This window comes from Euleptes europaea, chromosome 8 (genome assembly GCF_029931775.1).
Source record: "Euleptes europaea isolate rEulEur1 chromosome 8, rEulEur1.hap1, whole genome shotgun sequence".
Taxonomy (NCBI): Eukaryota; Metazoa; Chordata; class Lepidosauria; order Squamata; family Sphaerodactylidae; genus Euleptes; species Euleptes europaea.
This window is the reverse complement of record NC_079319.1, coordinates 29,529,451-29,553,144: the sequence shown is the minus strand read 5'-3', so window position 1 is coordinate 29,553,144 and position 23,694 is coordinate 29,529,451. Positions and strand designations below refer to the sequence as shown.

General features: G+C 42.5%; 1 protein-coding gene across 1 annotated transcript; it reads left to right on the top strand.

The window, feature by feature from the left end:
• The first annotated feature begins 5,466 nt into the window (after positions 1 to 5,466).
• Positions 5,467 to 21,937, top strand: LOC130481646 (Y+L amino acid transporter 2-like). Its single transcript, XM_056854391.1, has 9 exons — positions 5,467 to 5,968; positions 8,880 to 9,005; positions 10,311 to 10,455; positions 11,571 to 11,694; positions 15,979 to 16,082; positions 17,153 to 17,249; positions 19,396 to 19,545; positions 21,266 to 21,449; positions 21,833 to 21,937. The coding sequence occupies exons 1-9, from the start codon at positions 5,473 to 5,475 to the stop codon at positions 21,922 to 21,924; spliced, it is 1,518 nt and encodes a 505-aa protein (XP_056710369.1). The 5' UTR covers positions 5,467 to 5,472; the 3' UTR covers positions 21,925 to 21,937.
• The last annotated feature ends 1,757 nt before the right edge of the window (positions 21,938 to 23,694 follow it).

Sequence of the window (23,694 nt, the reverse complement as noted above, 5' to 3'; positions counted from 1 at the left end):
GGAAAGTGGAGAGGGGGAGTATAGCAACATAATTAGGGCCAAAACAGCCATGACATAGATTACAGGTAACTTGTCCATGTAGTGATGATTTGGATCCAGGCTGCACAGAATGGGACTCTTCAACCTACCCCCCACCCCCACCCCAGTTTTGCTAACTAGTACCAGGCTTCCCATGCTGTTTTTAATATTTTAAAGGAAAAGGGACAAGCTATCTGTTCCACTTTAACACTGCTCATAACCATGTGGGAAGCCCAGCTGTGATTAGTGGAACCAAGAGTGCCCCCTCTTCTGTTCCCACACAGTCTCAGTCTAAATTGTGCAATTTACATTCTATAAACTGAAATCGTATCTATTTTGGCCCCAAGTAGGGCTGTTGAAAAAAAAATTCGGTTTGATTCGGATTCGGCTGAATTTGGCCCATTTTTATTCGGGAAGGGCTGAATAAAACTCCCGAACTCCCCCTATTCTGATTCAGGGAATTCGGCTTGAAATTCGGTGTTCATGAATAAATTCGGCCATTTAAAGCCATTAAAAACACATTCAAGTTTATTGAAGATCTGATTCATTAAGACCAAGAAGGATTTGTACCGGGAAGACAAATTAAGGACAATCTCAGGGTACTTTTAGATGCTCTGAAGTACTATGAACAGAATATTCAACATAAAGCAGCTTTTGTCTTTCTAGATGCAGAGAAAGCTTTTGATATAGTCTCTTGGGATTACATGAAAAAGACTGGAAGTAATGAATTTTGGATAAATTTAGAAGAGGTATAGATGCTATATATACTAAACAGCAAGCGAAAATACTGGTTAATGAATCAACGTCAGGAGAATGTAATATACAAAAAGGGACAAGACAAGGATGTCCACTTTCTCCTCTACTTTTTATCTTGGTTTTGGAGTCTTTGTGTTGTAAAATCCGTGAATCAAAGGATGTAAATGGTTTGAAAATAAACAGGAATTCAAAATGAGGGCATTTGCTGATGATTTACTATTGATTCTAGATGATCCCAACCAATCTGCATTTAAACTGAAAGGGATATTGGATTCTTATAGTAATGTCTCAGGATTTAGAATTAACCAAGAGAAAACACAAATGATTTTTAAGAATGTTTCAGGATTGGAACAACAACATTTTATGGCTATAACAGGATGGCAGAAAGCAACCAAAGTGAAATACTTGGGAATTTGGATTTCTAGAAAAATGCGGATTTGATTACGAACAATTACCTTAGATTATGGGAAGAAATAAAGAAAGATATGATGATTTGGACTAACAAAAATCTGTCCCTGCTTGGCCGCATTTCAACAATACAAATGAATGTATTGCCAAGATTATTATTTTTGTTTCAGAATTTTCCTATAATATCCCAAGTAAAGTATTTTAATACTTGGAAGAAAGACTTACTGAACTTCATCTGGCAAGGTAAAAAACCAAGGATTGCATATAAATATTTGGTGGATACAAAAGAGAGAGGAGGTCTTGCACTTCCTAATTTTAAACTATATGCTGAGGCGGCTGCTTTAGTATGGCTGAAAGACTGGATGGACTTAAAAAATACACGTTTATTGGACTTGGAGGGTTTTGATAGTAGAAGTGGTTGGCACGGTTATTTGTGGTATAATAAAGTTAAAACACGTGAAGATTGGGTCAGGGGGTCCCGAGTTATGGGGTCTGGAAGGGGTCCCCCCCATCTGCCCATTGGAATGAATGGGAGCCGGCAATCCTTAATGTGCATCTAGAGAGCGGCAAATCCAAGGCAAAAACCTCCCATTGTTTCTCATTGGCTATTTATGCATGGGAGGTTTTGCTTTGGATTTGCTGCTCTCTAGATGCACACATTTTCCCCATCTGAATTCTCAAAACTCTGCAGGGGGGCTTATTGTTGAGATTTGGAAATTTGGATGGGGAAAATGTTCATTTAGAGAGCAGCAAATCCAAAGCAAAGCCTCCTATTGTTGCGGACTGATAAAAGGCGGCGTTGTTTACAATACGCTCTGCTTTACCTTGGGAGCAAAGCCCCACCGCGGCTCTTACTTCCAAGTAAGCAGGCCGGAGGATCAGGACTGCCCGCCCTTTCCTCTACATTTTGCTTCCTCCTGTGACCGCTTCCTCAGCCCTGGGGGCACCCAAAAACAACGAAGACGGTGGGGTGAGGGAGGAGACAATGTGGCTGAGCTGTCACTGTCAAGGGAAAGGAGAAATCCTGAGCAGGGATACCCGAGGGGGCCAGGGAGGGGGGGAATAAGCAGGATGCTGCATTGTACGGCACACGACACCACTGGCGCATACACACATGCATGCCCGCTACACGCCATTCCCTCCCCCCCATCGCGCAAAAGAAGGCAAAAGCTTGGATTCTACAGACACGGCCCACAGAGACAATCAACCCCCCCAAACAGAATAGCCCCCCCCCCCCGTGACAAGAAGATGCAAATTCCAAACAAAGGAGAATGGGGCAGCCAGAGAGAGAGACTCACCAATCCACACTGACCTCCAGGCGAAGGTGGCAACCAGTGAAAACAGCAAAAAAATACTAGCACAGAGGCAATCAACCCCCCCAGCAGAACAGCCCCCCCCCCCGCGACAAGAAGTCACAAATTCCAAATGAAGGAGAACAACGGGGCAGCCAGAGAGAGAGAGACCCACCGACCCACACTGACCTCCAGGCGAAGGTGGCAACCAGTGAAAACAGCAAAAAAATACTAGCACAGAGGCAATCAACCCCCCCAGCAGAACAGCCCCCCCCCCGCGACAAGAAGTCACAAATTCCAAATGAAGGTGAACAACGGGGCAGCCAGAGAGAGAGAGACCCACCGACCCACACTGACCTCCAGGCGAAGGTGGCAACCAGTGAAAACAGGAAAAAAACAAGCACAGAGGCAATCAACCCCCTCAGCAGAGCAGCCCCCCTTTGGCTTCCCCCAGAATCTCCCCCACACACACACACACACATACACACACACAGGAAAAAAGTTATAGAGAAAAGCCCCAAAATGGGTCAAACTGTGGATGTCTTCTCTTCCAGCAGAAGCAGGGGTCAGGAGGAGTAATTCAATCTGATTCCAGCAAGCAGCAGCAGGTCAGCTCAGCTCAGGATCTCTCACTATCAGCACAGGAGCAGCACAGGAGCAGCAGCAATGGAAGGAATACAGACTCACACACACAGACTCTCTGGCCATTTATGCATGGGAGGTTTTGCCTTCGATTTGCCACTCTCTAGATGCACATTTTCCCCGTCCAGATTCTCAGAACTCTGCATGGGAGCTTATTTTTGAGTTTGGAGAATTTGAATGGGGGAAATGTGCATCTAGAGAGCGGCAAATCCAAGGCAAAACCTCCGGTGCATAAATGGCCTCTCTTTCTCTCTCCCCCTCCCCTTCGGCTGCACAGCAACCCGGGACCACGCACACACACACACACACACATACGGGGATCTCTCTCTCACACACACAGACACACACACTCTCTCTCTTCCCCCCCCCCCCGGGCTACGCAGCAACCCGGGACCATGCACACGACCCCCCCACCACCACACACACACACAGGTATCTCTCTCACACACAGACACTCTCTTTCTCTCCCCCGGCCTAGCCTCAAGTATCTTGTATCAAGATGCTAAGGTGTCATGTTCTCCTTTGGTCTGCATGTGTGTGTTTGTGTGTGTGTGTGACTGTAGATTTCACTCAGCTTCCCTGTCAGTTTCTGGCAGAGTAAGCTGAATCTTTTAACCCTTTCCACCCCATTGGGAAGGAGTTCTGTTTGACCTATCCTGAAATGGGAGCTCTCCTGCTAGTGGGCATCTAACCACTGAAGTTCATGGTGCGCCCCTGGTTTTGAGGGGTCCTCCGGTTAGGACACTGGTTCCCAACCAGGGGTCCATGGACCCCCAGGGGTCCGCGAGAACTAAATTAAGGTCCGCGAAACAAAGTTATAAACCCATAATAAATTAATATTTTCAATTAAAAGTTCTCTATTATAAAAATATATATTCAAATATTATTCTAAGTTTAATGTTTAACTAACAGTTATGATTAAAGTTTATTTTCAAATTCTCTGAATTTTTATTTTGAACCTTGGGGTCCCTGCACCGAACAAAAAAGTCCTAGTGGTCCCTGGTCAAAAAAAGGTTGGGAACCACTGGGTTAGGATATCAAAAGTTGTGCATTTTGTGTTTCTTTCTGCCAGTATGGCAAATTGTCATTCTATGTATCACCATAAATGAAGTTGTTTTCCTTCCTGCAGGTAACTGGAGGCTTTTATTACCTGGTTCCCATGCAATCTGAGGGTGCTAGGGTTGTAAAACCAGCCTGTGTGTGTTATTTCACAACAAGTAGTCATATCCGTTATCTACCATGTGTCTTCCTCCAAGAGGTTCCTACTCTCACCCTTTCGCAAGCACACAACTTTTCTGCTAAAAAATAGCACAGGGGTCACAGTTCTTATAGACAGTGGATATGCAGACAGTGTGGGGGTCATATTATTAAAGGGGAGGGAAACTGGGAGAGGCTGCTTTGGGGGTCCTGTGTGCTCTGCCTTCCCACAAGGTGAACGTTTAATTCCCCTTCTTTGTTCGTCCCCATTATAGCTACCAGTGCTACTGTATCCAGTTGCCAGTTGCCAGGAAAGTGCTCTGCCGAAAGGGGAACCCAAGGGAAGCTTGGTTCCTTTCACACTGCCCTGCTAACCAGCCAAGAGGGAGGGGTGTTGCATTGAATGAAAACCCAGGAAGGCTGACCATAGCTGCTACTAGGCAATTGCAGATTGGGCTTTCCATCCAGCAGCAGGAAAGGACCTTGTTCTCAGGTTTCCTAGTTATCCATATCTCATTTGTCGAATAAAAGGAATGGTCCTTAATTCAGCTGAAATCAAATTTTACACAAAATTTGAAATTTGGCAAAGTGTCAGGATTTGAAATCAATGTAAGACATTGATGCTAAGAACCTACCCACCTGTTCAATTCAAAGTAGGAAAATTAGCTTGAGAATTTCTCTGTGCAAAATTTGTTCAGGCTGTGACCATATAACCACCCACATGGATATCGGTATGGAGAGAAGGGTCCTTTATTTAATGGTTATAAATACTTCCACAGTCAGAATGCAGCAGTGGTAATGATTTATAATTAATGTATCTGTCAGCTGCTTGTATTGGTACATTTGGGATAGGAGGTGCCCCATTCTCAAAAGTTCATAGTCGCTTATTATAAAACATTATCGACTAGATGGAAAAAAGTTCCCTGAGATATTTGGCTGGTAGGTAAATGGTACCCCCAAATGGTACTGTTGCCACTTATTCTCTGACCAGAGGCTACCTGGATCTTCACATGTGGCTACAGCCACCATGCAGTAAAGAGACACCATATAGTTTCCAATTTTTTGTGTCCCTCTGGGTATTTTGTGATGGCATCATTTTTTAAAAAAAGACAAAACTTTCTCTCCTTATGCTTCTTTTCCAGATAATAATTAATTGAAGATGACGGCCCCTTGGATAATGTGTTGCAACAAGAAGAATGTGCCCGAGACGGAACTGGACTTGGTGATAGAGAACAAAAAAGAAAAAATGCAGATGAAACAAGAAATCACATTGCTCAATGGCATTTCATTAATAGTTGGGAACATGATTGGTTCTGGAATATTTGTGTCCCCCAAAGGGGTTTTGATGTACAGCGCTTCTTACGGACTTTCACTCCTCCTCTGGGCCATTGGGGGGATCTTTTCATTGTTTGGAGCACTTTGTTACGCTGAACTGGGAACATCTATAGTTAAATCTGGAGCCAGCTATGCCTACATTCTGGAAGCGTTTGGAGGCTTTATAGCCTTTATCAGACTGTGGTCTTCCTTGCTCATTATTGAACCAACAACCCAGGCTGTTATAGCCATCACTTTTGCTAACTATATTGTTCAGCCAATATTTCCATTTTGTGAACCACCCTATGGAGCAGTGAGGTTGATTGCAGCTGCTTGCATCTGTAAGTAAAGCAAGAGTCAGTTGGTGCAATTATTTCACTGGACTGCAAAGCTTCAAAATGCAAACTTCACTTTCATTTGCTTCTTGGGGCGAGGGGGGAACACTGGTAGTAAAGTTTGGCTTCTTCCCATTTCCTCTGAGGAAAAAACCACAAGATGTCAGTTAACTCAACAGATGTTGCATGAGGATGGACAATTTTTAAAAAAATTAAGGTATTTGGGAATTGCCTGAGAATTTCAGGGCTGGGAAAGAAAGAAAAATCTCTGCCTGTGTCACTTTCAGTCATCATCCACTATACAGCAAGATGATCCAATGTGTTCTGTCTGAATAAGGCCTTATATGGGTGACCTAAATAGATAGGAAACTAAAACCACGAAGGGAAGCTTCAAAATAACTATTAAATAAGAAATGTTCCTGAATGTCATAAATAATTCTGCTCAGATTCAGAGTGTAGTGTATTTGGCTCTCCCTAGTCTAGTACAGCAAGACAATATTTATGTTCTTATTTTGGAGGGGGAAAGTGCTATTCAGAGAACACTTCAATTATTTGTATTTTATTTGCATATTTAGATAGGGTTAGGGTTTATACCCTACTTTTCTCCCCAACTGAGACCCAAAGCAGCTTGCAACATTGTTTTCTCTTCCTCTGTTTTATCCTTACAACAACCCTGTGAGGTAGATTAGGTTGAGAGAGAGCAATTTACCCAAGGTCACCTAGTGAGCTTCCATGGCAGAGTAAGGATTTGAACCTGGCTGTCCCAGCTTCTAGTCTGACACTACAACTACTACACACCACCACTAACTCTCCTGCATTTATGTGTGCATCATTGTATATATTTCAGTTACACGTTTGATTATAAATTCTCAAACTGTGTCATCGTGGTGAGCTACTCTAAAGCAAGAAAAAGTCTGTTCAGACTGCACACAGTATAACCAGTCCTTTGTGACCATGATCCTATGACCTAATTACTGTTTTCTCCATTTTGTAGATGGAGAAAAGAGGCTGAGAGTTAGTCTTCCCAAAAGCAACATAATGCATCTATGGCAGAGCTGAGCCTTGAACCCTAGGTCCCTCGAAACCAAGCCCAACTCTCTGTCTACTGGCTGCGACAGGACTTTAATTTCCTCTGTTGTGAGCAATTGTTTTTATCTTCAAACCTCAAATGTAGATAGACATCTAGTGCTCATTTTAAAACAATTCTCCTATAACTACTACTTCATCTCATATGAGAATATAGATTGTATGCTAGTTACCTGGTTTTATATGCTTTAAAAAGAGGGGGGGGGGCACATTGTTACCAAAAGACTCAGTTTTGCATAGCTCTTGGAGATAAGCAGTGTGCTCAACTAAAGTACAAAGATATTTAATAGAAAGCTGCAACTTTCTCTTTAAATGCTAGAGGGCACTAAAAGAATAAGAATCTCTCAACTTTCTGCTCATCTTGCAGATGAAACAGCCAGAGTTATAAAAACAAGTTTGTTCCAGTTTTTGCACTCATATTTATTCTTTATTTTTATTTTATTGTATTTTACGCCACCTTTCCTGATCTAAGCCCGGCTCAGGGTAGCATGCATAAATACAATTAAAATATAAATAACCCTATAAAATTCAATTAAAAATATAATCTCAAAAATTAAGATGGACCATAGTGTTTGCCACTTTTCTATAAATGATGGCAAAAATCACAAGGGATGTGCAATTCAGATTCAGAAATATTCAGACCCACTGAATAATGCCATATTTGGAATGAGTATTATGAATTGTGTAATGATTCCCAAGTTGGAATTTTATTGTTCCATATGTTCATAATAATTCTTAATACTTGGAGACCCATTGACTTCTATAGAAAGCTGGCTCGGCTGCTTGCAGGAAGAGGAAAGTGAAGTCTATTCCTCAGACCACCTGGCCTGGTTACTTGAGAAAAGAAAAGAAAACATCCCACAAACAGCCTAGCACCAAGGCTGGTGAGGGCAGACAGCTCAGCGCCCACTGATCGGCGTTGCTACGGTTTTGCCAGAGGGAGGACATAGCAAAAGCTGATGTGGAAGCGTAAATGCAGGAGGCCTCCAAGCTGAAATACATGGATCCCTTTGACTTAATGGGCTGAGAAGGAGTCTGTTTGGGGAGATCTGACCAAGGTAGCAATGGGAGGGATGTCTTGCCCACCAGAAAGCACACCCAGCAAATGGGTGTTTTCTTGGGCAGGGGACATTGTAAGCCATGCCTGGAACCTGGATCTTTGGAAAAACTGTTTTTCCTTAAGGTCAACCTACCATTGCTGAGCTCCCCTGAGATGAAACCCTTCTGCCTGGCAATAGTACCTGTGGCAGTGTGCACGTGCCCCATTAACTCTTTGGGGTTGGCATAGGCACTAGGAAAGGGTCAGAGGGGTTAAAGAAACCTTTCAAAAGTGGTTTGCCTTATTGGGGCTTTTTTAATGGAAAATAAGCTGTTCCTATTTATTTTAATGGAGTTCTAGATATTTGGAGATTCCAAATGATCTAAATTTAGAAATCTGAATCTAAAGGGTTTTAATTCCGAATTTGGATTCCAAACCCAGATTTTGGTGCTAGTGCACATCCTTAGAAATCGCTTATGAGAAAATCAGTAAACGCTAAAATACATTAAACCAATAAAAATATTGGTTTGGATCTTAATTGAGTGTTTCCCGGTGAGGAGTGAAACCCCGTCTAGACTCCTTAATCTCTGGTTGCTCTATCATTTGATGTTTTTCATAATTCATTTCTGGAAAATCTGATTCTCCACCACCACCACCCAGTACATTTTTATTACCTTCTTTTGCTTAGAAAAAAACTCCTATTAAGTTAATGAAAATTCTTCAGTTGACCCATATCTTGTTGAAGTGCAGATAACTGTGTCTATCTTGTTTGTGTCCCATCTTTTTTATTAGGCTCCCTGACATTTATTAATTGTGTCAGTGTGAAGTGGGGAACCAGAGTACAAGACCTTTTTACATATGCAAAGGTTATGGCCCTTATTATGATAATAGCAGTGGGTCTTTATAAAATTGGCCAAGGTAAGAACATGCTATGAGTAAATACTAACAAAACTTAATGCTTTGAAATGTATATAGGCCAGTTTACACCATATATTTTGACTGTGTCAAACCCCAGCTGTATGATCATGTGGAACAATGTATTGTATGAACACATGGTACATTCAACAACAGTTTCCATGCTAACAGAAATCTTGGCACAGTCTATTTATGTGCTGCCTGTTTATGTGATAGGACAATGTTCTTGTGCATGTCTGTAAATGGTTGGCAATAAAACAGATGGTAACCATCAGTGCAATCCTATTCAATCATATCACTCTAAGCCTGGCTACTCAAGTCCATGAAGTGACTCTGCAGTGGAGTGACTTTGCATAGGATTACACTGCTAATTGATAGCATGAATCAACCTGGGACAGCTGTCCACAAAACACTTGTCCAGAATAATTCTATCAACTTCAGTGAATGAGTTATGAGATCAGGGGTGTCGAACTCAATTGCTACGAGGGCCGGATATGACATAAAAGTCACTTGGTTGGGCCAGGCCATGCCTCACCATCCCATATTGAGAGTGGGGTCGGGGTGGCTACCTTGGCTGGCTTGCCGGGTGCATAAGAGCTCTGAAGGGTCCAGATCCGGCCGGCAGGCCTTATGTTTGACACCCCTGCTATGGATGGTTTATATCAGCATCTAGTGTCTCCTGAAATTACAGTTCAGTGCAATGTACTAAACATTTGGTTTTCTATACCTTAAAATATCCAGCAAAGATGGGCATAGGGCATGACCATCATGTTGGAGTGATTTTCTGTACTCAACAAGTAATTATACTGGACAATGTAAAGCCTTCATGATTTCAGATCCACACATTAGTGGTTTTTGTTTTGTTTTGTTTTTTTGTTTTTACATACAGTCAGTTCATATGTTACTTTTGGTGGCTCTCTTGCATATTTAACTGCTAGTGGTTATGGTCTATCTGTGGGAGCAGGGTACTGTCACTAGATGAAACTCATGGAAGACTCCAAATGAACTTCAGTATGTGGAAGGTGCTCCAGTCTGAATATCTGTGCTCACAGGAAACTGACCTTCCATGAGTTTCCTTCTCTGATGTGAGGCAGTTTATGAGAACATACCTCTTTCAAGACCCTATTACATGTGCAGGAGACTACAGAAGGTAACGTATGAACTGACTTACAGAAAAGACAACATGAGATGACTTCTGCACACCTTGTACCCATAATAAGCATGCTGAACTTACTCTATTTCATGTCAATTGCATGTAGATTATATGCAGATATGTAAATAACTGCAGACTTCTGACATTTTGCACAGGAGAAACTGAAAATCTTAAGGATCCATTTAAAGGTTCAACAACAGATGCAGGATTCATTGCTCTTGCTCTTTACTCAGCCCTCTTTTCCTACTCTGGATGGGATACACTGAATTTTGTCACTGAAGAAATGAAAAATCCAGAAAGGTACATGCCTGTATCAGAGAACATCATCACATTTACCACACTGCCATTTAAATGAGGATGTCAGAGGATCATGACATGTTCCCAGTATTCTTTTGGATAACAGCATATTTGAATTCAGTTTTACAGATAATGGGCTAGATCCAGCACAGAACTTCCATGGGTGCAAGGACTTTCAGTCATGGGACTCTCCCCCTCCCCACACACACACCCAGCCACTTGAAACACCTTCTGAACCCTTACTAGTGGGGGAGAGGGGATATAAGGCTTTCCTGGCTGTCTCAAGAGAACCAGGAACCTTGTAGTCATCTCCTCAAAGTTTATGGCATGTCATCAGTAATCTCCTTCCATTTTCCAGCCTAAGGCTACCCATAATGGGAAGTGGTGTTGGCAGAGTAATTAAGACAGCAAAGGTGCATGACCTGAATAAAGAGCAGGTAAAGGTTCATTCAGAAACGAAAGTACTTGATAGTAAAGAGGAGAGAGAGAGAGAGAGGGTCCTAACAACATGACTAGCTGAGAGAGAGCAAAACTGACAGTGGAACTTCCAAGAAGAAGGAGGATCTTGACCTAAGATTAGCAATCTGGAGATGGACAAGGAAAGACAGCTCGCAGGAGAAAAGGTGCTGACCTCACTATCCTATCTAACTTCCTCTTGCTGCCTCCTGCAGGGTCTTCTTTTCTTCTTCTTTTTTTGGTATTCCGGTCACTGCCTATTCCAACAGGGTGTGGTAAAGCAGAAGTGCATGATCAGAGGCGACAACTTGACTGCCTATCCAGAATGTTCAGAATGCGCACTATGCTGTCAGGCAGCTACTCTGTGATCCCTGTAGTGTCAGCCCACTCTGGGTGTGAACTATAAACAATTATGTATATTGATTACTTCAGTAACCAAATGTATATCATTCAAATTTGCAGTTCTGGGTTGTTTGGGCACCCGATATTACTCCAAGAGAGATTGGTTTTATGAATTTCATTTGCATAGTTCTTCCAAGTGGAAAGATGTATTAGCAAACAGCCTCATGATTAAATTTGAATATCCCCCCTCCCCCTTTTCTTTGATTTACCACTTACTGTATTGTGAGTAATGCGCCATACTATGTTATTTCCCTCTGCAGGAACCTGCCACTTTCCATCGCAATTTCAATGCCTTTCGTGACCATCATTTACTTACTGACGAACGTGGCCTACTATGTTGTGCTGGACATGCCAGCTCTATTAGAAAGTGATGCCGTGGCTGTGGTAAGTTGCAAATCACATGTGCTCTAGAGTTAATTGTTGCACGTGGCAGAACAGTATGTAAGATGTTGTGAACAACCCTCCTTGATAGGCCTTTGAATTAAACTAAATCAGCTGTTGATCAGACAGACAGACAAAGTTTTTATTGCAGCATTGCCATTCTAAAAAATCTTAGTAAAACTATTTACATTTCACAATTATAAATTAATTTAAAAAACAAGTACAAAATACAGTACAAATCCACTATCAAGTTGAGTTTTACTTTTCTCCCTAATTTAAAATTGAACTAATCTTTGTGGAAACCTTTGAAGGGCGGATTTTAAGAGCTATTGCACAAAACCCAGCTGTGGCTAATGTAATCTGTTCTTTTTCCCCCCTCCAAAAGTGTCTGCAATATTGCTGATTCTGTGGGCTCCCTGGGGCCCTTTAACAAGAGGAGGAGGTGCTTGGAACGCTCTTCTTCGTACCAAGGACATCTTAATAACACATGAGCCACTGATTCCATTTCTCCAGTTTCACACGGGCAAAGTCTTTCACTAGTCGGAATCCTTTTAAAACGCCCCTCTACCATTGCTGAGGGGAGAGCTTGAGCTGTTGATCAGGATTTGGACTCTACGTTGCAGTAAACTGGACGAGTCAAGCAAATGAGAAGAAAACCTCCCTTGGTCATTTAAAGGCAGGCAACTTGACCAGCTGTGTTCAGTTCAAATATTCCTTCTCCCAGAGCAAACTGTGTGTGGGGGAATTACTGCTGTTCTTTCCCTGGGAAAATTGGATTAAATGAAAGGAAATGAAGAGCAGTGGATGTGGAGAACCAGAACACGTAAAGCACAATTAAGATTGCTTGGGAAAGTGTAAAAGATCTGGCTGAGCTGTGTGCAAAGGAATAGAGAAAGGCTAGATTATTGGAGAAAGCAACCTTGATAGCAGGCTAATTGTAGCAGCCATCAGTGTGCTGTCTTGTCTTGCTCCAGTGCTGGATTGGTTGATGGGTTTAGCATAGGGTTACCAACCTCTAGGTGGTGGCTGGAGATCTCCCGCCATTAAAACTGATCTCCAGGCAACAGAGATCAGTTCACCTGGATAAAATGGACACATCAGAAGGTGGACTCTATGGCATTATACTCTGTTGAGGCCCCTCCCTCCCCAAACCCCACCCTCCCCAGTCTCCACCCCCAAAATCCCCAGGTATTTCCCAACCCAGAGCTGGCAACCCTAGTTTTAGTATGATCTGTTAGGCAAGTTTGCTTCAGTCTTGCAGAAAGGTGAATCTAGCCAGAATGTCTTTTATGTGCTTAGTCTTCCTTGAGCCCCTAGTGGCTGCAGCCAGAACTGCATCAAAAGAATAATCATTGGAAAAGCATTTGGCTGGATACAGCATGATGCTGACTTCAGGGCCCCCCCAACTGACTTCCCCTCCCAAATGTTGTCCCCCTCCCCAAGTCCTCTCCTCTCAGGGGCCCTGGGAATGGCTGTCAAGACATACTTCCATGCTAAGTATTTTGTGACAAGTATAAAGGAAGCCACAGCCTTCAATTTGCAAGATCTGAGCAAGGCTGTCAAAGATAGGACATTTTGGAGGACTTTCATTCATAGGGTCGCCATGAGTCAGAAGCGACTTGACGGCACTTAACACACACATAAATCTGAACTAAATCTACCAGATGACTAACAGGGTTGGTTATGCAAATAAAGCATAGTTGCATTTTTTCCCCTTGGGCTTTTGAAGTTGGGTACTTCCTGCAGAATTTGGTATTTCTGTCTGATTCACGTGGACAATGGGAGTCATTGTTGCGTAGTGCATTCGAAAGTGATGTTTATGCAGGAGAAGCTACCAGGAACTGCTTAAAGCAGAACAGAAGAGGGAGCTGTTAGAGGCTCAGTTTCTGAAACTGTCATCAACACACCCATAGAATGCATGACTGTTAGAAAACTGTTCTTTTTTTTAAAAAAACAACCTAAGTTAGAAAAAATGTTATAAATCATAGAGCAAAGAAACCTGTTTATCCACATGGAAGAAAACCATCAATGATGCCCTCACAAAGAAGGCAGAAAACAGCAAGGAATCATAAAATCATAGAGTTCAAAGGGACCACCAGGGTCATCTAGTCCTACCCCCTGCACAATGCAAAAAATTCACAACTACCTCCCCCACACACACGCCCAGTGACCCCTACTCCATGCCCAGAAGATGGCCCAGATGCCCTCCCTCTCAGTTAAGGAAAAGGTAGATGAGGTAATGGAGATCCCTCCATTATTATTTGCTTCAGTGCCAACTAAGAATTTCCTTGCCCGGGAATATTTCTACTGAATGTTAACATCATTTTAATTGGTATTTTCTTAGTGTGAGCCAGTCTGAGAGCACTTTCATCTGAAAAGTGAGATTAAAATCTAGCGTTTCCTGTTAACAGTAGTAGTTTCCTGTTAACAGAAGAAATTTCCCCAGCTCAAGAAGCCTTCCACTGGTGCAAAAGGCTGGGTGGGGGATCACAACTGGCAGAAAAGTTCCATAGAATCCAGACAATGTGCATGTGTAAAGTGCCATCATGTTGCAGCAAGGGGTTTTCAAGGCAAGAGAGAAGCAGAGGTGGTTTACCATTGCCTTCCTCTGCAGAGTGTCCCTTGGTGGTCTCCCATCTGAGTACCAACCCTGACAAGGCTATACCATGCCACCTTCCCGCCCATTCAGACAATATTAAATACTAAATAAATAAATAAATAAATAAATAAATGTGCATGGACCTGGTTTTATTGTCGGTCTTCCGCTAATGAATGAGGAAAGCAACTAGAATAATTGAGAGCAACCTTGAACAGATCTACTCAGAAGTCAGTCTCATGTTATTCACTGGGACTTACTCCTAGGAATGTGTCCTTAGGACTATAGCATTAGAAGGGACTTTATCAATATATCTAATTCTGAACATGGCCAAATCTGTGTACACTTAAATTCAGAGGCTGGTGCCATGGACAGACAAGAGAGGCCCAGGAAGCTAATCTTGTTATTTATTTAGAACGTTCCACTTCTCCAGAGACCTCCTCACGGAAGAATTGCAAAGAAAATGAAAACCTTATTATGAATATGCAAACATGTAACTTTTAGAAAGTATGATAACGATTTAAGTAGAGTTATATTCAGTATGTTAAAAAAATAGATAGGTAAAAACATAAAGTTTAAATCAACCAAGCAACATTATAAGAGAAAATAAACAGATGCATAATTTGTAAAAATAATATGAACAGTTTAATATAGATATTAAACTATTTAATATAGATATTAAACTAGGGATGTGGGGGGAGGTAGTTGTGAAATTCCTGCATTGTGCAGGGGGTTGGTCTAGATGACCCTAGAGGTCCCTTCCAACTCTATGATTCTTTGAAAAGACAGATTTTTCTACAAACCTGAAAATATCTGAAAAATAAATAAATAGGGATGTTATCCCAATAAAAAAAAAAGTACCTGCAGCTTTAAGAAATGAATGTCCTCATTGACTATTGCTAGGCAACCACAACAGTATTGCTAGCCTTCATAGCTTGGTTTCTGTCAGTAGAACACTGGGAATGGGCAGGAGCCTTTCCAGGGCTGTTTTGGCCTTTGAGAGAGAATGCCTCAGGGCCAGGCCTGGCAGCAGTGACTAAGCGACTTGATGCAAGACTCACCCAGACTCAACAGCTTGCTACTGTTCAGTAGCAACCACCTGACTAAAGTCAGTGTTGTTTAGTGGTTAGCGGTTCAAACTAGGCTCTGGGAGACCCAGGGATCAAATCCCTACTCTGCCATGGAAGCTCACTGGGTAACCTTAGGCCAGGCATTATGCCCCACTGAAGTCCTTCCCCTTCCCAAACCCTGCCTCCTCAGGCTCCACCCTCAAATCTCCAGGAATTTCCCAACCTGGAGTTGGCGACCCTATGAAGGGTCCAAGCCGAGCAGTCTCTGCAGTGCTAGCAAAAGGTCCCGGGGCTTGGCTCTGCTTGTTCCTGGCCGCCAGCAGCCCTCCAGGGTAGAAGCCCACCATGAACTTCCCCTGTAAATAAACGGCCGGTCTGCCCCACTCTTTACATGTGAGTATTGCTTTTCTCTTGTTGTGCTGCTTGTCATTGCTTAATCACCCACTCACCGGCAATTTAGCTGTGCGTCATGGATCACGAAAATACCCCGGCTGTTTAAATTTTTTTCAAGGTGATCACTGTTGCAAACTGGCTGGCGGTTGCTTGAGCTGTAAATTTCCATGACAGTCGGCTCACATTGTGAAACCAGCTGAATGAGCTCTTTCTTTTTTCCTATTACAGACTTTTGGTAATGAAGCTCTTAGCCATGCTAAATGGATTATCCCCATCGCAGTGGCCATGTCTTGTTATGGAGGATTAAACTCGTCTATTATTGCAGCTTCCAGGTACAGGTTAAGAAGCTAATGTTTGTGCAGGTGAAGCCAGAAGCGTTTTTGTAAAAGTGACTGCGCCGGATACTGTACTGCACTAGTGTTTTTGAAGCCCGGTCTCATTCTTTTCCATTCACAAGCTGCATCAAGAGAACATTTTGCTCAAAAATAAGCAAACTGTAAAATGACAGTAAAAGCACAACCTACTGTTTACCAAGGCAACTGCTCGGTCTCTGATTCTGCCTACACAGTGAGTCTAGTAAACTGTAGGTGCTTTATGCAGAAGATATTAAGTTTAATTTATCTGGCACATTTGTAGAAAAAGGAATTGTTAGGTACAACGGATATTTTAACTTCTAGGATTCCACAGAAGAACTAAGATTTTTTTCAGATATTACCTTTGGGGTTATCCAGCCATGTGTATCAGAAGCATGTGCCATTTGTAATGCTACGCATAAGGTTGCCATTTTGTCTGAATCGGGCACCAAATTTATTGTCCATCTTTGGTACACGTTCTACATACCAAAGTTGGAAAAGACATGTAACTCTCACTCAGTCATAGGATCCGAGTCCATGAAATTAGAAAGTTAAGTGCTGCCTGGTGGTTGGTTTTAGAAATGCAAAAAGTCTTTATTGCCATGTATAACTTCGCTTGTCCCAAGCAAACTCATCCAAGCTCATTTTGTTCGCCATAAGAGGGTACATAGTATAAGCAGTTACCTATGGCAAATGCTACAAGGACTCCTTTGTACTAGAAGGAAAAGACAAAAGAAAAGATAGTCCTACTGTTTAAACAGACTGTGGGGATGGGGAAAATGTATTCTCTGCTATGTTACAATATTGTAAAAATTGAGGCACGTGAACATATTCTCCTTTTCATCATGGAAACCATGTGACAGTGGCACAGGCCGGTAATGCAACCGCTAATTTTTTTAAGCACTCTTAAAAAGAAGTAGTCATTTCTTACAGTGACCTGGGGCTTGTCCATTTGCAGTCTGCTCTTTAATTCCATGTCACCATCACGTTGTTATACTCTAATAGGATTGTGCCCTAATATATTTTCTCTCCCCACCCCCTTGTGTTAGACTTTTCTACGTTGGAGCCAGAGAAGGACACCTCCCCAACAGCCTGAGTTTGATTCATATGAAACGTTTCACACCTGTTCCTGCTCTTGTTTTTAATGTAAATATTTGCAAAATACAAGGAAGCAAAGAACATTTGCATTTGTTACATTTACATCTGGACTGTTTTCAAACCTATATTACTTCTATGTGTAATTGTAGCTAGTGCTGCATGTTGTGATCCAAGCAAATCAGCTCCGCCCTTACCAAGCCTAAGATTGCGCATACTACTAAGACATGAAATCATAGCTCTTAAAACAACGATCCCCAAAGTGGCACCCCAAAGTGGCACCCATGGGTGCCACAGTGCCCTGCAAGGTATTTCCTGAAAGCAAAGAGCCAGTCCTGACCTTCCTTCACCCTGCTGAACCAGCAGGTGCTTCAGAAGAAGAGCCCTGAATGCACCATGTTGGTGGCTGCAGGTAGCACCCATTCAGAAATAGCCGCCTCCACTATAGGACGATGCTTGGCTTGGAATCTCCCAACATTTCATAATTGCTCCCCTATTTTGTAATGACACCCACTACCCTTTGTCAAAATTTTAAAAGTGCCAACAGACTCAACAAAGTTAGGGACCACCCTGTTCTATATTGCACTGATGAAGATCACATTGGCTAAATTACATTTGGAAGCATGTCCACATTTAATCTCCAGCTATTGTATGTGCAGTTCCTGATCATGGACACTGGAAAACACATACCACCTTGATTAATGGATGCAGACATCCCACCAACTGGTTTGCTTGTGCAACACAGCTGGAATAGCAGAGGCCTGGGCAAAACTGTGATACTGGACATACAGCACAGGGAGTGGAATGCACAGAAAATATTTTGCCTAGCCTTATCCAGACTAGAGCTCAACACATGGGAAAAAGTCAAGCAGATAACTCAAGAAAGGGAAGTGAAGTGAGCCAAACGTCAAATCACACACACACACACACACACACAGAGTCACTGGCTGTCTCTCTCTCCCTTCACACTTAGGTATACTCAAAGCCCTCCTGTCATATGTGACAGATAACACATAGCATAGGGACCCATAAACCTCCAGAGATCACACAATACACAGATATACACCTCCACTTTTCTTCTTTGCAAAAATAAGTAAGAGTTTAACTTTGCCTAGGGCTAGAGCTGATGGGGAAGAGCAGCAGTGATGTGATGATGATTCATTTGCAGCCTAAAATCTTCCACTACACTTGTGCACTCTGCCACTGGGTTCTAAAGGAATTACTGTCCCTCTACCTATGCTGCAGAAGTTGGCCTAAACATAGTGCTACCTAGTGGCTCTTTTAGCAAATGCTAGATTGCCACACAGGAGCCCAGTGGCGTAGAGTGTTGAGCTGCAGTACTACAGTCAAAGCTCTGCTGACGACCTGAATTCGATCTCGACGGAAGTTGCTCAAAGCTGACTCAGCCTTCCATCCTTCCGAGGTCGGTAAAATGAGTACCCAGCTTGCTGGGGGTAAAGGGAAGACAAATGGGGAAGGCACTGGTGAACCACGCAGCAAACCAAGTCTGCCTAGGAAACGTTGTGATGTGACATCACCCCATGGGTCAGGAATGACCTGGTGCTTGCACAGGGGACTACCTTTACCTTTAGATTGCCAAATGTATGTATAAGCATCAGTGCAGTACTCTGGAACATACAGATGCTGATCTAGTAAAATGATCTGCATGCAGATTTTTCTTGCTAGACTGAGGCAACTATAGGCTATTTTATGTAATGTTATACAAATCCAGAGAAAATAACCAAGTTTTAAAAAATCAAGGACAAATCCTGCAGAGGTATGTTTTGTGCAGGATATGAAAAATAACAGTAATGATTTTAAAAATGTTATCAGAATATTCGTACTGGATTTTAAGCATAGAGCATCATGTATTGCCAGCTGTATACAGGCATACAATAGAATTTCTAGCACGGGGTCTATTTTATGAATATATATAGGCTGTCATTTTGTGCTGTTTTATACACTGTCTTGTTCTTGATTACTTGTGTTTTTTTTAATGGCTGGTATGATAGTCTGTTTTTTAATGGCTGTTTGAAAATTTTTATTCTGTTTTGTGATTTTTTTGTATTTTGTTTTGTGAGCTGCCTCAAGCAGAGACAACAGATATATTTTAAAGAAATAAATATATCATATATTTAGACCATGTATATAGGATTCTTCTTCCTCTGACTTCTTTTTCTTTTTTATCAATTGGTAGGGGTTAATGACTTTGATATATCTCCTTGTGGAAGATGTTTTTCTCCTGATTAACTTCTACAGCTTCAGCTATTGGTTTTTCGTTGGACTGTCTATTGCAGGATTAATATATTTAAGATATACCCAGCCAGATAGATCACGACCCATTAAAGTAAGTAAATAACAGAAATAAAGCATAAAAATGGGGAGAGAGAGAGAGAGAATGCAGCGCTGCTATTAAGAATGTGTAAACAATTGTGCTGAAAAGCCACATTTTTTTCTGCTTAATATCCCTTTAAGCCTAGAAACAAACTGAATTAGCATTTTCTGCAGATGGAATCCAGTTCAGTATTGGGGTAATAGACAAATATTTTGGAGGGTGCTGGGAAACTACATCAAATAAAGCCAGCCTTGTGCATTTATTTGTCTTTTGGGAGCTAATATAAAATTAAAGAAGAAGAAAAGTTGGTTTTTATATGCCGACTTTCTCTCCCACTTAAGGGAGACTCAAATCGACTTACCATCACCTTCCTTTCCCCTTCCCACAGCAGACACCCTGTGAGGTAGGTGGGGCTGAGAGAGCTCTAACAGAGCAGTAACTTGTCCAAGGTCACCCAGCTGGCTTCATGCTTAGGAGTGGGGAAACAAATCCAGTTCACCAGATTAGCCTCCGCCGCTCATGTGGAGGAGTGGGGAATCAAACCCGGTTCTCCAGCTCAGACTCCACCGCTCCAAACCACTGCTCTTAACCACTACACCACCTCACCCTGTGAGGTAGGTGAGGCTGAGAGAGTGTGACTTGCTCAAGGTCACCCAGCTGGCTTCATGTGTAGAAGTGGGGAAACAAATCCAGTTCACCAGATTAGCCTCCGCCGCTCATGTGGAGGAGTGGGGAATCAAACCCGGTTCTCCAGATCAGACTCCACCACTCCAAATCACTGCTCTTAACCACTACACGCTAGCTACTGCTATTATCATATTACTCAGATTCAGCTTGAAAACCCAACCAACCATTAGAGAAATGCAGAATACTTTTTGTTTCTCTTCCCTAGAATTTGGTTAACATGAGGAAGGAGGAGCTAGCCTTGGCTTGCCATAGGTGGCAACAACAAAGCATCACTTATGAATGGGATAGGGAAAGATTCTTGATTTCAAACATCCTCCTTCCCACCATTTTTTTAAATTCAGATGTTAAAGATTCTCAGATTAAATGTTAAAGATTAAAATTATTAATTTAGAATATGTCATTAGAAGCGGCCTTACATTTTTCTGAGATCTCGTACAGTTTTGTGACCTATGGACTGGGCATGAACTATGCCTATTAAAGGTTATTGAATTGAATTGACTAGGCATGATGGCCTGTTGAATGATCTGCAGTGCAGTCCTAGGCAGAAGTTGCATCCTTTAAAGTCTGTCGAAGACAGTGGACTTAGTAGGGTCATAACTGCTTAACAACCACTGGTGGACTTACGCAAGCCACAGTCCCCCAGCCTACATCCACCTCCCCCCCACCCCTGCAAAATGCAGATAATAATTGGCCTTCCTTATAGGGATGCTGCAAGAATGGCACCAAGATACTCTGTGCAAAGTGCTTTAAACTGCAGCAGTGCTATATAAATGCTAACTATTATTCTCACCTAAGGTTTTTGGGGATGCCTCATTCATCTTTGCCTTGACTTATCCAGAAAGGAGAGTCTTGACTAACAAACCATGTAACTGCTTTTACATGGAATCAACACTGTCCTGCATCTAGCGGAAGCTAGAGCATCCAAAGCAAATTAGCAGCTATAAGAGAACTTGCATTAAATGATGGAGGTTCTTTTGCATGTGAGATTGTGCTACATGTCCTTTGTACTCCTTCCTGACTTGCTTTGACTTTTTTGCATATGCAGCTCAGCCTCTTCTTCCCTGTCGTGTATTGCTTCTGCACCCTTTTCCTCGTCATCGTCCCTCTGTACAGCGATACAATCAATTCTCTTATTGGAATTGGTATAGCACTCTCTGGAATCCCTGCCTATTTTTTGGGCATCTATTTACCAGTTGAAAAGAGACCTTGGTACCTTCAGAGGCTTTTTGGTAAGGAACACACACCTTCATTTGTGTTGTGGGGGGAATCACATGTGCATATGCTGTGTGTTGGAAGACTAGACCCCCCAAAAAAGGGTTTTAGTAAGTTTTTAAAAATTTAAAATATTTATTTCAACGGTTTTTCTTGAACTGAAATACATACTTATAAAGCAGGCGCTGCATCTATGGTTTTGCTTCTTCGTTTTTGCTATGCCACTGAACTACAGCAATACAGGCAAGCCTCATTATCCAAGTGCTCCTTGAAATAACCTAGCCACTCTAATAAACAGAAGCTGTAGTGTCATGTTAATGAATCTTTTAGTACTAAGCAGAAGTGCCCTGAATGAGGGGTGTTATTTTTTATAATGTAATCCATTTCTATTATTTTGTAGCTACCACTACAAAGTATATTCAGATGGTGTTCCGTTGCTGCCAAGCAGACCTGGATCTTGAAACCGAGCCCTCAGAAACCAAGGCTAAGTAAACAGAAGTTGGCTAGGCAGTTTCTGTGCATAATGCATCTGTACAGCTGGAAACTGTGACTTGTGCACATGGTCCACGCACCAAAGTATGCACAACTGCACAGTGCATCATCGGGCTGTTTCTTAATACATCCTATGTTATCAGCCATTTCTCTGTCTCATTGCCAGTTTCTGAAAACTTTGTTGTGCCTATTCAAAGCTGGTAATTTTTTTAAATGCAAAGGGCAGTATACAGAAACAAGCCTTTAATAAGTGCTCCGTTGTAAAGCTCATTGTCGCCCAAAGCTGCCAGTGAAAAGCAAAAGGCTGGGAAGAACCAAGGAAAAAGAAAACGATGCCAAGAAGAGAAATTGTAAATATATATGTATATATTTGTACCCACCATCCCTCGAGGAAAGTTACATTAAAAAGTTTGATGACTTTAAGCCTTTTATAGACACGTTCCTTTTATTCAGTATCAGTAGTAATGTTACAGTCATGATTGGTTCTCTAAAACACACGAGCAACTGCCTGGACCAGCACAATGAAGATGGGGCCCATTCTCTGGCTTTTGATGGTTCATTGATGGACCCATGGCTACTGCAAGCTGGGTCTGAGCCAAGTCCCTGTGGCGCTTGCCTGGTTACAGTCTGAAACTGTGAAGAGGAGCATCGTGACACGGATCGTAGAACTGGGTGGAAGGCTACCAGCGCTACAACAAGGAAACAACCCATAGTGGCAAGTAGCCCTAATCTAAGATTTATAAACCGTTGGCACTGTTACACCAACACTTTGCCTTGTTTCTTTGCAATGCTGTTACTATCCCCCGCAGCAAAATACTAAGCGCTGTGGAAGTAGCACAAGATTGCCATTGTTGTGAGTGCAATACTGTACTCAAGTTTATAATACCTTTGGGTTGCCAGTTCTGGGTTGAGAAATACTTGGAGATTTTGGGGTGAAGCCTGAGGAGGGCAGGGTTTGGAGAGGGGAGGGACTTCAATGCCATAGAATCCAATTGCCAAAGTGGCCATTTTCTCCAGAGTAACTGATAGGGTTGCCATCCTCCAGGTAATACTGGAGATCTCCTACTATTACAACTGATCTCCAGCCAATAGAGATCAGTTCACCTGGAGAAAATGGCTGCTTTGGTAATTCTAAACTTCTATAGCAGGGGTGGGGAACGTCAGGCCCGGGGGCCGTATAAGGCCCGCGAAATCATTTGGTCTGGCCCTTCATGGGTCCTGGCAGATCTCTAGCTCAGAAGGATGCTGCCCTGCCTGAATCTCTTGGGCCCAGCTGGGGACAGCAGAGCTCAAAAGCGAGTCGCTCTATGTGGCAGACACTCGGAGCCGTCTCCGGTCGTACCTCTCGGCTAAATCTCTGAACAAATACAGAAGGCTACTTTTTAAGTTGATAATTTTGCATGGCCCGCGAATGATGTTCTAAATATCCAAATGGTCCTTGGCAGAAAAAAGGTTCCCCACCCCTGTTCTATAGCAATATTAAGAGCTATGATTATTTTGTTAATTTCTGCCTTTTTTTGCAAACATTAAAATCACATTAACTGACCATAAAGTGTATGTGTGTGTGTGCGCCATCAAGTCCCAGCTGACTTAGGGCGACCCCATAGGGTTTTCAAGGCAAGAGACTAATAGAGGTGGTTTGCCATTGTCTGGCTCTGCATGGGCTGAGAGAGTTCCGAGAGAACCGTGACTAGCGCAAGGTCACCCAGCAGGCTCCATGGGAAGGAGTGGGGAATCAAACCCAGGTCTCCAGATTAGAGTCTGCCGCTC

What these genes read in the sequence shown, in the direction of transcription:
- LOC130481646 (XM_056854391.1), top strand. Translation starts at nt 5,473, where the DNA reads ATGACGGCCCCTTGGATAATGTGTTGCAACAAGAAGAATGTGCCCGAG. An exon ending in AAAGTGATGCCGTGGCTGTG is followed by an intron (nt 11,695 to 15,978) that starts GTAAGTTGCAAA and finishes TTCCTATTACAG; the next exon opens with ACTTTTGGTAATGAAGCTCT. An exon ending in GTACCTTCAGAGGCTTTTTG is followed by an intron (nt 21,450 to 21,832) that starts GTAAGGAACACA and finishes ATTATTTTGTAG; the next exon opens with CTACCACTACAAAGTATATT.